The sequence below is a fragment of the Apus apus genome, chromosome 3 (genome assembly GCF_020740795.1).
Source record: "Apus apus isolate bApuApu2 chromosome 3, bApuApu2.pri.cur, whole genome shotgun sequence".
In the NCBI taxonomy this organism is placed as follows: Eukaryota; Metazoa; Chordata; class Aves; order Apodiformes; family Apodidae; genus Apus; species Apus apus.
In genome coordinates, this window is record NC_067284.1 from 23,085,807 (window position 1) to 23,098,723 (window position 12,917).

Below are 12,917 nucleotides of genomic sequence, written 5' to 3' on the forward strand. Positions count from 1 at the left end.
TTCACACATTTTATATATTTTATCTTTGTAGTCATTTGAATCAGGGCTGGCTACCTTTGCAATTATCCTAAAAAAGGACATGAAGTTGACAGAAGAGTTTTTAAAGTTTTGTCACAGCGATATTCCTGAAGAGAAGCTTAAAGAGCTAAAGATAAGCTATAACTATTTGCAGGAAGCATTTTTGGCAGTCCGTGATACATCTTTCAAACGAGCAAAGCAAATAGTCTGTGCTGTTGACTCGGAAATGGTATGTTTTTATTGGTGTATTTTTTATCTTGGTTTTCTTCAAGGTAATGAAGCTAAAACCAAAGGATTTTATTTTGCTTTTTGTTGTTGTTTTATCTTAATATAAAAATACATGTGTGATTCTATTCAATATGATAGAAAATGTGACTAGGCTCCAGGGCCATAAATAAATATACAACTTCCCTTTCTAGTCTAAGCTTGCAGCATTACACCAACAACTTTTAAGCAAGCTGCAGAGATTTTCAGACTGGATCACAGAAAACAGTAACATCATGAATGACTTCATAGTGAATACTAATGATACAGAAGAGATTAAGAGAAGTTTACAGCTGCTTAAAGTAAGTATCGTTTATGGCAGGTGTTGATGTTTCTGAGAAATGTTACTACTTACTATGAATTATTAGCTAGGGTTTTTTTTTTATTCCTGCTCACTAACTTCTGTTGCTTAAACAGACAGCTAGAACTAATTACTTAAGACAACTACTTAATAATCCATTAATAAAATCTTGTGGGTTTGCTTAATATCTTGAAAAAAAGTTTGATAGAGTTTGACTTACTAAGAAAGCTATTGGTTCTGCTTACATTTGTTGCAATAAATCTGATCCTTTTTGGAAATCTAATTTAGAATACAAAATTTCAGTGATTAAAATTGGATCTTATGCATAAGATCTGGAATCCTTACTGAAGTTTAATTACTTTCCAAATCAATTATATGTGAGAACAGAAAATGAGGAGAAATAAAAGCCTCTTCATTATGCACTTCATCAAATGAGTAATGAAGAATAAACCAGGTCATGCTATTAGTAACGTTTATTATACCTCTGTATGTAAGAATGATAAAAATTACATTATTTTACCATGCTTTAATAGGGTTCCAGTATGCATGGTAATGTTATGGGGTCTGCATAGTGTGTAACTGTGGACAGAATTTGTCACACTGCTGGAAATGAAGTTTCTTGCTGTGGTGTTAAGAATAGAACTGCTTGCAAGTAAGTAATTGAACATTTCTGGGCCTTCAGACCTAGAACATGGAAATGTTAAATCTAACCTGCCGTAAGTCTTCCAGAGCTGAAGGTCAGCCAGTTTTCAGACACCCATGAAAGAGCAAAGAAATAGAGATGTTCAAGGTCATCTTATTTATTACGTGGACTGGACTGTCCCAAGAACAAATTCAGATGTCATATCTGAACATGTTAGAAGGATTTTGACAGAGTTTTGATGTACTGTGGTCACACTGTCTCCTAAAAGTATTTTGGAACAGGAGCTAAGAATAAAGGATGATGATACTTGTATTTCATTTGTACTGTATTTGTCTTCATTGCCAGTATTTCCTTCTCTTAATTTACAGAACAGTGCTGCAGAGCTCAGCTGTAAAAAAATGCAACTGGAGTCCACTGCATTCGATGTTCAGTTCTTCATTTCAGAACATGCCCAAGATCTTTCTCCTAATCAGAGCAAACAGCTCCTGAGGCTCTTAAATACCACCCAGAAATCTTTTCATGAAGTACAGGATGCAATAACATCTCAAGTGGAAAGTTTAGAGACTCACTTACAGGCAGCACAAGAGCTGGGTGCTCAGAAGGTTTGCCTTGCTGTGTGAATGTGTGCTGAGTGTTTTTGTCTATGGATGAGAAATTTTAATACCAGCATGCAGTATGAAGTGTATTCCTATAGTCTCCATTTTTACTAAAGATACATTTGCAATTCTGCATAGAAGGTATTGATCAACTTTGGTGAATTGATTGATATGAGATTATGGACAGATATGGTTTGGGGCATTAGGCTCTGTACAGTCTGAGGTGACCAGGTCTGCTCTTTCTAACAGTGAGAAAAAATTGAGATTTCTCACAGGTGTTGGCAGCTATATCAGTAATTAAATAAAACAGTGAACTCTTCCATCTGCAGCTGTATTGATCAATGAATTTACTACCACACTGTTGCTCATCACTTCTGTCCTGCTGAAGGCTTTCTTTTTCTCTGATTTGCCAGGTCATCTGCTTATGTGATGTTTTTCCTAGGTCTTTAAAGTCAAAGAACCAGATTTGTTTAAATCCTTGCTAGCATGGCTTGTTTTGACAGAGACAGGTTAGAGGGACAAGCATATGATAAATCAACTAAGATACTTGCATTTTGAGGTATGGGCACTGGGAAAAGTATGATTCATGTTGGGACAGTTGCCTCTTCAGCTGGCGTGGCTGCAGTAGGCAAGCATAAGCAGCCTTTGTAGAGTCAAAGGAGGCTGGTAAGATAGTGCAGTGTAACTGCATCTCCTCTTCTCTGACACAAGCCCTGTTAAGACTCAGAATCACCACCTCAGCCTCCAGTTTATGGACAGTGAAAGGTGGTTTAGCATTCTGAAGACTTATTTTGCGATTTAAAAAAAATTTGTTTCCACATACTTTGTGAAAGTAACAAAAAATAGAGTAAAGGGAAGGCACAGATAACTTTTCTAGGGCTTAGTAACAATAATGAGCTTGCATGTTTTGTTCTTTACTACTGCTTAAAAAGTCAACTTTTTCTATTCAGGTAACATGTTATGCATACCAGCAAAAGCTAACTCACAATCACAACTAACTTCTCTTTTGATATCCTTTTTTTCAGAATTAATAGGGTTTATCACAGGTTTCAAGCGGTTAAAAGACTGGATTTTCACCCCTGTTGTTTGGAGATTTCATCTTTCACATATGTGCATGGCCAGACTTCTATTGAGCAGTTCCATCAAACATGGTCTCTTTTACTTACAACATATTTGAGATTTATCCATAACTTATGTATGTTCACCTTGCTCTTTGTACCACTGCTATCATGTTTACAGCATACTTTAAAACTGAATGCTTTGCAATACTGATGTTCAAAGGTGATTCCTGTTAAAGTGTCTGTTAGTTCCTGAAGTGAGGATGTTTTTGTTTTATTGTTTGATTGTATTTGGCTCTAATATAGGATGTGGCTGAACGGCACCAGGAATGCAAAGAGAAACTGCAGGAAATCTGTGATTTGCTTACACAGACTGAAAATCGACTGATCGGACAGCGAGAGTCTCTTGTTATTGGAGACAGCAAGGCTGAGCTAGAACAATACCAAACCAAACAGGAGGTATGCACAATTCTAGTCAGACAAGTCAAAGAAGACTGAGTGCACAGGAGAGTGACTAGACTTTTTTGTTGAGTAACAAGACTGTCATGTGAGAGGACAGTAAAATATATCTGTTTGACCTACCAAAAGTAAAGGCTTAATGGGCATTGTTGCCCAAGAGTACACTCCAGTATGTGCCAGTGGGAGGAAAGAAACTTTCACACCAGGAGACACTGTAATAGGGAGTATGTGCTATACATTTCAGGAAGCACTCTTGGAGCAGGCATGATATTTGTTATACATTAACTTAAAATTGTTTCTGATAGATGTGATAAAATCACACTTGTTTATTACACAAAAAAAATTTAACCAGCTTTTTAACTGGTATCAGGGAGTCCTTATTCCTGTTTGAGGAATTTTACTGCAAGGCTTTCTCTTGCCTGAGGTTTTCCATTGCCTCACTCTGTTTTTTCTAGTGTTGGTGGCAAACTCCTTGGTGTCCTTATGTAACAGAGTCCTTTCAGTTTGTTTGGTTTCCTACTGAAACCTTGCTTCTCAGCTGTATACTGTCACCTATAAGCTTATACTCAGTCCTGACTGATGCCGGTTGAATTGATGGTTGATGGCAGGACTTGATACTTTTCTTCCTCCTTTTCCTAGTAGTAGTTTACTATACTGTAGAGCTCCAAATCAGGCTTAGTAATCTTTAAAGGCAGACTGATTTCTTGTAGACACCATTGTAGAAATGAGTCTCAGGAGGGGAATGGGGACTTAAAGAAATCTCTTATAGAACAAGTCAGAGCTTTTGTCCTCAGTGAGCTGTTTGACAGGCAGCACAGATACCTTTCTCAGAGAAAGAGAATCTTGTCTTAATATAGTGTTCCCAGGAAAATCTAACATACTTGCTGATGTGTTACAAAAAGCTGCATTTTTAGCTGTCAGATTATATTCTATAATTGCTGCAAAATCTGTAGTCTAGGATGAGAATAAAATGTTTTGTCTTGCAGCTTCTATAGTTGTTACACTGCATACAAACTAAAAACCCAATTCTTTCAGTAACTGGGTGAATGTGTTCATCAGCATAATTACTGCTACAATTAAAGCTCTCAGATAACTGGGAGGTAGATTCTGTGGAATTTAATGGACTTCAACATTCTTTGGAGATGGAAATATGATTATTATCATTAAAGAAAAATATTCTTATGGTATTCCTGGCCTGAAGAAAACCTAGAAATACAGGAAAACTTATACTTGGGAAAGATTACTACAAGTTTCTGAATTTTATTCAGTTGCTTTATTTTCCTCAGCTTTCTGTTAGGGCAGTAATGGAATGGAATTTGTCAGGAGAATCACCTAACTAACTACAGTGTAGCAGATTTACTTTATCTCTTGATATCTAAAAAATAAGGTCTCTTTTCTTCTGTGTACATGGAAATACAACATTTGAGCTGTTGGGGAAAAGTGTTCTCAGTTTGAATAGGATTATAAGTCAACAGATTTGCAATTAAAAAAAAAAAAAAAGACAAATTGAGCTACAGCAACATTGTCAGATGTTGAATTGATTTTACTTTTTAAATAATCCTACCTGCGATTTAGCAATGTATTGTGTACTCTCTCAAATTAAAAAAGACCAAAGTGGTGCTCACCCCTAGAACAGAGATAGTTCTGATAAAGTTAATTGGAAACCTGTGGTGAATAATGTACTCACTCCTTTCTTCTTTCTTCTTTTTTCTCAAAAGGAGATACAAAAACACATGAGAATGAGTGCCCAGACACTGGCAGAGATTGTGAAAAATACTGAAACCTTCTTGAAAGAGAATGGAGAAAAGTTGTCACAAGAAGACAAGACTATTCTTGAACAGAAACTGAATGAAGCTAAGACAAAGTGTTTGCTCCTTAGCCAGAAGGCAGAAGAGTCCAAAAAGGAATTGGATAAAGCTATGACAACAGCAATTAAGCAGGAAACAGAAAAGGTTTTTAGGCAACCATTTCATATATTTATTCAAACTTTTTGTGTTACTTACGGGATTAGTCTTGCAACTTATTGATGTACTGTGGAGACATTAATATTTCATTTGGGTGACTAATAAACTGTTGGTTTATTTTTATAAAATAAACAGCAGCATACATGTCAATCAAATCTTATTTAATGTTAATGTATTTAAAATGGTCTGTCTGCATGTGATATTTTGTAGTGCCTAAAGAAGATTTCTAAACTGTAACTATCAAATTTCAATGTAGGTTGCAGCCATAGAACAGCTGGAAGAAACTAAAAGTACAATAGAAAATCTCTTGGATTGGTTATCAAATGTGGATAAAGAGGCAGAGCAGAGCCGGAAATTTAAGCAAGTGATAGAACAGAATGGAACACACTTTGGAGAGGGAGATGTGAAGGATTTGGAAGAAGAGGAGGATGATGTTAATGGTAATCTGCTGGAAATTCAGCAAGACATGGAAAGTCAAGTGGATGGACTAGTAAAAACTACAGATGATAATCTGAACCAGCAGTATCAGAAAGTCAAGGTACTGTTACTGGGTTTATTCAACATTTAGGTGCTAAGCGTGTCAGTCCTAATTCTGCTTTGGTGAATTCAATCTCATCCTTTCTGTCATAGACTTTGGAGCAGGCACTGGAAATTTACTCATATTCAGTAGTAGAAATTTCAGTAGTTAAAAATCTATTGCCAATCTGTCACTTTTTTGCTAATACTGCAGTTGTAATGTTCTTACTTCCACTTTTATGACAGTTCTTTTCTTCACTAATGCCTACAGGCTAATTGCCCACTGTGCTTATGGAAGAAAAGCATGCCAGTCTGTAGCTGTTTTACATGGGAATAGAGAACCTTCAAGAGTGGAGACTGTTTTGAAAGAAACTTTTTGCAATATGTTTTTTAATTTGGCATACAGTTCTAGTTCCTATGCATAGGATGCGTCTCAGTTTTCAAAGTCAAACAGATCTATTTTATGACCAAGTATATTTTATAGGAATCATTGCACTTGAAATTGAAAAATTAAATTAAAAAAATGGATAATAAGAAAGTATCTGTATTATTTTTAATGTTTTATTTGGGCTGTTGTCCTGGTTTGAGCCAGCTGTGTGTGTGAAATGGTAGCTATAATATATGTAACAGGAAATGTAATAGCTTTGATTTGGAAAGACACCTAGTTTTGAAGGCTTTATTTGATATATCCTATTTGAGACAGGGAAATAGGAAAATTTTGATTACAATAAGCACACTACCCTAAATGTTAAGGAATAAGCAAATCATTGTTACTAGGAGACAATTTTAAAGAGATTGATAATGTCTAATTTTTTACTATACGGAATTGTCTTTTAGAAGTAGAGGGGAAGTGTTTGTGTGATAAATACATATATGTATATCCTTGTATTTCCAAGTTCCAGTGATACTTGAAGACTCCCATTTGATAGTGGCCTGTATATCTAGCTGAAATTACCATTGGATCTTTTGTAAATTTTTGAAACTGCACAGAAATATGATGTCCAGGAGTCATGCTTTCACTTAAATTTACTGACCAAATGTTTTTTAAGAAATAATATGAAAATTAGAAAAGGTTTTTATCCTTTTGATGAACTTGGCTTTGCTCATAATTTCTAAGCAGAATTCAGCAGAGATTTCAAGACAGTAATGGTTTAATGGAACAATCTGAGAAGGTGCTGGTCATTTTAAATTTTTTTTTTGTAGGCTCAACATGAGAAAATTATTTCACAGCAGCAGGCTGTCATAATAGCAACCCAGTCTGCTCAGGCACTGCTTGAGAAGCAAGGGCACTACCTTTCCCCTGAAGAAAAAGACAGGATGCAAAGGAACATGAAAGAGCTGAAGGCTCAGTATGAGACTGCTTTAGCTGAATCCGAACGGAAAATGAAGTTGACTCATTCTCTAAGAGAAGAACTTGAGAAATTTGATGCAGACTATAGTGAATTTGAAACCTGGCTGCAGCAGGCAGAACAAGAACTTGACAATTTGGATGCAGGTGCTTCTGACTTCGCTGGTATTATGTTCAAACTGAAAAGGCAAAAGAGTTTTTCAGAAGATGTTATATCTCACAAAGGTGATTTACGGTACATTACTATTTCTGGACAAAGAGTTTTAGATGCAGCAAGATCATGTAGCAAAAGAGATGGTGTGAAGGTTGACAAAGATGGTATCGATACTTCAGCTACATATGCTGAAGTGCAAAATAAACTGGATAGTGCTTCAGATCGTTTCAAATCTCTCTATACTAAGGTAAGTTTTATTTATACTGAATAAATAAGTCTATTGTTACTGATTTGGCAATTTGCATAGAAAGGGGTTAGCTGATGAAATGAATACTGTGGGAAGTTGTGGCTTATTTGTTTCTTAAGGTTAAATAAAAGAACAAGATGCTTTTCTAGAAAATCTGCTTTAGTATTTAAGGTCTGAAAGGATGAAATTTTCTTCCTGGTGTTTTAAGAGAAAACTTAGACCAGATTCCTGCATTGTTCCTTCCGGCATTAAACAGACTCTTTGACTTTATGACAATACAGGATGCCTCGCTAACGTTTTGGGTTGGAGAAAAATTGTAATACTTTTAAATAATATTTATTTATGTTCCTTGCAATATTTCCCACAACTGCTTATTTACTTGGCTTCTTACTAATAAAATGAGTATGAAAACATGGAGACCATGCCAAGATTAACATTCAGAATTCCAATTTTATTTGTGTGCTGAAATTTTGTCCCAATGTGACCTTTGTTGTCAGCACAAGGCATGTAAGAAAGTACTGGTTTTGGGGATAGCAGTTCTTTTCCACTACTCAAGTATTTTATTCTTAAGAATCTGAGCTTAGTCTCTTAACTAATGGGAAACTAACAGTGCAGATTCCTCTATGTACCTTAGAGAGGAAAGATGATTCACCTGTGCTAGCTTCACAGTTGGAATCTGTCTGGTAGAGTGAGACAAACATCACCAACTGGCCTCACATGCCGACTCTCCATCTGTTTTTAAAAAAAAAACAAAGTATTGTTCAATATTGATAATATTCTGAAACTGTAAACTTTTGAAATAATTACTAATTGAACCATTTAAGAGACAATTATTGTCTGTATATTTTCTCTATGCATTTTCATAATTTTCTAGTATCATAGGTTCATTCTCCTTAGTAGAGCTTTAGTGTCCACTGATTCAGTTTTGGTCTGCAGCAATTACCACCTTTGAGAATTTTAATCTCTTTAAGGTTCTCTTGCTCAGAAACATAAATTCTGTAAAGTCAGGGATTTTATCACAATGTAAATTCTGCTGAACATTTTGTGAAGAAGGCTCTTTGTTTGCTGAAGCTCATTTTCATTTTCCTACCTAACTTAGCTGAACAGTGAAACAGCTGTTTTATTGGATTAGTTTGAGAGTGAATGTAAAGATTTAACTGCAAAAATTTTCAGATATCTTATTTTTATGCACATAAAAATTCTATGCTATCAGCTTGATTTATGGTCTCAGATTAGTCAACTTGTCAAATTCTATCCTTTCCATTATATACATTTAGCACAGACATGCTAACAGGCATACTTTAAATATTTTACCATAAATTTGCAGAGAAAAACTAACACAAAGTAGGCTTTTCTTATTAAATTGAGCCTTGTTAACTTTCAGAACAGACTTTTATAAAGTGAGATCTTCCACAATTTGTGAGATCTTCCAAGTTTTTAAAGGGGTTTCTAGTAAACTTTTTCCCTTTGTAAAAGCTTCTTGCTTGTAATAAATATTGACATTGGTTTTATTTTTATGAAAGATATATATTCACACACACACGAGTTCATAGGCTTATATGTGAAGGAATCTTAAAGTAAATTGTTAGGTCAGTGGGTATGTAAATGAGTGCATTCTATGTTTGCCCACCAGGTGGAGACCAAGTATCGAATGTAACTATTAAAATACAGTGTTTGGAAGGTTCAGAATATAAATATTTGAAGTAACTGTTTCTAAATATTATGACTTGATATAATCAGATTTTGCATGTGAAACCATCTCCAGAAAGACTGAAACAGGTCCACTGACCTCTTTATGTGAAGATTCCCAGTATGCATTTTGGGGCACGCTAACAATATAGGACTAATAAGATCTTGGTCAGGTGACATCCTTAAGTAACTGAAACAAAGCATTTGTGCCATACCGAGCCATAGTGCTTAGGATTCCCTATGCAGATAAGGCATTTGTGAAAGCAGTACTCTGCTATCTGTATTTTAATGTACACATATTTTTCTGCTTTGTTTATTTATTTTACATTTCTAGCTTCCACTGGCTGCATTTTTGGTATCAGAGTGCTGGTAAAGAATCTTTACATTGCTGAATCAAAAAGTGCTCCTAAAGCTTTTCCTATTCTAGAATGATGGGTAGGATTCCAGTTTCCCACCTGCATCAGTGAATTGATCCTAAATCATGCATGAGGAGCACAAACTGGGAAGACCTGTGTAGCTTGCCTGGCTGTTGTGTCTTAGTTCAGAAATCAATTAGAGGGCAGAATGATGACAGGAAAAAATAATGCAGTATTTCAGAAGAGAAAGTATGACTTTGAGATTGGTATGAAATGCAGCACACAGTTTAATGTCTGTGTATTTGCCTGGGTTTTTTTTCTGCTCTTTTAGTGTAGCATCGTTGGAAATAACCTTAAAGACCTGGTGGATAAATACCAGCATTATGAAGATGCCTCATTTGGACTTTTGTCAGGTCTCCAAGCCTCTGAAATAGCTGTGAAGAAACAACTATCTGAGCCAATTGCAGTGGATCCCAAAAATCTCCAAAGACAACTAGAAGAAACCAAGGTGAAAAGCTTTAAAAAGAAGAAGTATCTCTGTCCTAAAAGGGACTGCTCTTTTTGTGTGAAAACCAGGATGATCTAATGTAATCCAAGTGGCTGCAAGCTAAATTCTTGCCTTGCATGTGGGCATGCAACTTTTATAGTTATCAAATTCAGCTGTCCAGAGTGTTATCAGGATGAAAAAAAAAAAAGGGGGGGGACCAAGATGGTGAAAGAAAGATATGTTTTCTTATCACTTGGCAAATGACAGGATGAAATCTAGAAAGTTTTTTAACTAAGAAAGCATTTAGTGATTACAGTTTGCTGTTGGAGTAGGGCTTGGGACTGAGTTCCTGACAGAGAAAAACATTTAATTTTTGTTGCCTGTCTCTTTCTTTATTCTGTTCATATTTGTGTGTTACTGCATTATGAAAGGGATCCTACTGGATAAGCAGTAAGATGTCTCTAGGCTGTTTGCCTGCTTCAGTCATATCCAGTGTTATGTGCTCTGCAGAGAGTGAAGATAACAGTATTTGTGCTGGATAGAAAAAGAGTATTTTGGTTTTTTCTCACCCTTCTCCCCCAAGGAAGTAACTCACTTTATGTAAACCCCAGTGGAGGCAAGTCAGGTTAGTGATGGAACTTGTGAAGGTAAAATTCCAGTTAGTCTAAGGTGAGTTATATAAAGTTTAATATAGTGTGTAGTCTTTGGACTGACTGTTAGATTTTCATAAGCACATTCAATCATCTATACTGTAATTAAAAAGCAAGATCATTTATTTTTCACTAGACAAGATTACTGATCAGGCATTTTGTTGCTGTTTTGTCTTTGTTATGGGGAGTATCTGTGCAGGTCTAATACATTTGCTATTGACAAACCATAGAATCATAGAGTGGTTTGGCTTGGGAGGGACCTTAAAAATAATCTTGTTCCAACCCCCCCGCATGGGTAGGAACACCTGCCACTAGACCAGGTTACTCAAAGCTCCATCCAACCTGACTTTGAACACTTCCAGGGAGGGAGCATCCACAAGCTCCCTAGGCAGCCTGTGCCAGTGTCTCACCAACCTCACACTAAATAATGTCTTCCTCATGTCTAACCTAAATGATAGTCAATAGCTCTTGGAAAGTGCACGCTTTAACCATTTCCCTTACATCAGCCTCTACCACATGGTATCTTTCAAATGTGCCACTCTAATTGAACAACACTTTTGTGCATGACACATCAGAGGAGACAAATAACATGTTGCAGGACAACAAAATTAGAAGTGTAAATTTTGAACTCTTAACAGTGAAACAATTTAGGTACATTTGTGCTTCCAGGTACTAGGAAAGTAGGAATAACACCAATTACAATTTGAAGCTTAATTTAAACTTCTTGTTCCTTATGCCAAAACGAATTATATCCTATATAATGCCAATTTTCATGCAAGTAATACAAAAGGAGTGAGTACTGGGGTTCTTTTATGAAACGCCTACACAGATTACTTCCCACACAAAAGAGCTCTCAATGAATATGAGCTGGGAAGAACGTAGAGGGTGCAACATGTCAAAAAATTGAAAAGAAGAGAAGAAACAGGAGGCTGGAGAAAGAAGGCCAATTAATAAAAGAAAAACAAAGAGTATTTCTGAACAAGTCAGGTGTTGCAAGTTAAAGCTGTCCCTTGCAGCCAACACATGCAGCTGATAATCCAGCTAGACGCAGACCTTGGCAGTATGGTGGGGTCTAATCTTTTTATGGGGATTAACTGTTCTTCAGAATACTCTTCACTGCCTCTGGCATCAGCTTTCTGTCAGCACACAAGGTTTTCTGTTTTTTTGTTTTGTTTTGTTTTTTCTTTTCTTTTGCACAAGTACAGTATATTTCTTTGGGACAAGAAAAAGTCCTCTTCAGGTCTCTCTGACTTCTTTATTGTTTCAAGAGGATCAGTAAGATGTGCTATGTTCTGGTACACTGTGGTGCTCTGGATACCAGTGCTGAATGCATTGACATGACTGCTTTGTCCCACAAGGGCAGAAAAGATGGCCTTTTGAATCATATGTTCATTGAGTTAGTGTGTATCGAAAAACAAATGAGAAGTCCCTTCATTTTGTGCTTACATAAAATTCAAGTGACTCAAGTCAAAGATACATCATGTACACTGAGGCGTAAGATAGTTTGAAGACTATTCACTCTAAAGTACTTTTACACACCGGAGAGAGGACGCTGCTTTCAGCCTTCCTGTCTTTGTTGACTCTGGAGTGAGTCATGGCTGGGCTTGACTTTAAAGCTGTGTTCCTTGGTTAGATGGACAAACCTAGGCAAAATTCAGTGACACTGGCTTCAGGAGGTTCCTAAAATAAAGATGATCAGCTTGTTTCAAGCTATTCCTGTTTACAGTACAGTATCAGCCTGATCCTTTGTCAATACACGGGGTGGTATATGTGTAACTACTGCTGATGGCTGCATGTTTTTCCCCCTGAATTGGTCTCTGATGCTGAGTTGAAAAATATGTTTATTTTTCTTCTGGCTCATATATGAGTCTGTACAACTGGTCATTATAAACAATTAATCAAAAGACACATTTTGAAGTTACACACAAGAAATCAGTTAAGTCAGAAAATTATTGTGAAACAGAATATAAAAAAGATGGTGAATAAACCAAAAGAAGGGCCAGAAGGTCAGCAGCAGCCATAGCCACTGGTGATGATCTTTCTTAAGGAGAAGTCATGAACTGAGTTAATTTATTCCTAGCACTAAGTTTAGGGTGTATGGACTATCTCAAGCCTTGCATGTGCAACTATTAGCTGTACTGCAAAGCTTAACTAATAATTGTGGGAT

General features: G+C 36.2%; 1 protein-coding gene across 8 annotated transcripts in view; it reads left to right on the forward strand.

The window, feature by feature from the left end:
- DST (dystonin) overlaps positions 1-12,917 on the forward strand; it is a 296,184-nt gene that overhangs the window by 189,400 nt on the left and 93,867 nt on the right. For 4 of the 8 annotated variants that reach the window (XM_051614873.1, XM_051614875.1, XM_051614881.1 and 1 more), the window contains 8 exons: positions 32-247; positions 438-584; positions 1,595-1,828; positions 3,187-3,339; positions 5,058-5,291; positions 5,560-5,841; positions 7,023-7,568; positions 9,945-10,121. In XM_051614873.1, the coding sequence (XP_051470833.1) occupies positions 32-247; positions 438-584; positions 1,595-1,828; positions 3,187-3,339; positions 5,058-5,291; positions 5,560-5,841; positions 7,023-7,568; positions 9,945-10,121 (1,989 nt within the window). The remainder of the gene's footprint in view (positions 1-31; positions 248-437; positions 585-1,594; positions 1,829-3,186; positions 3,340-5,057; positions 5,292-5,559; positions 5,842-7,022; positions 7,569-9,944; positions 10,122-12,917) is intronic. The other 4 variants (XM_051614876.1, XM_051614877.1, XM_051614878.1 and 1 more) reach the window with 1 other exon arrangement.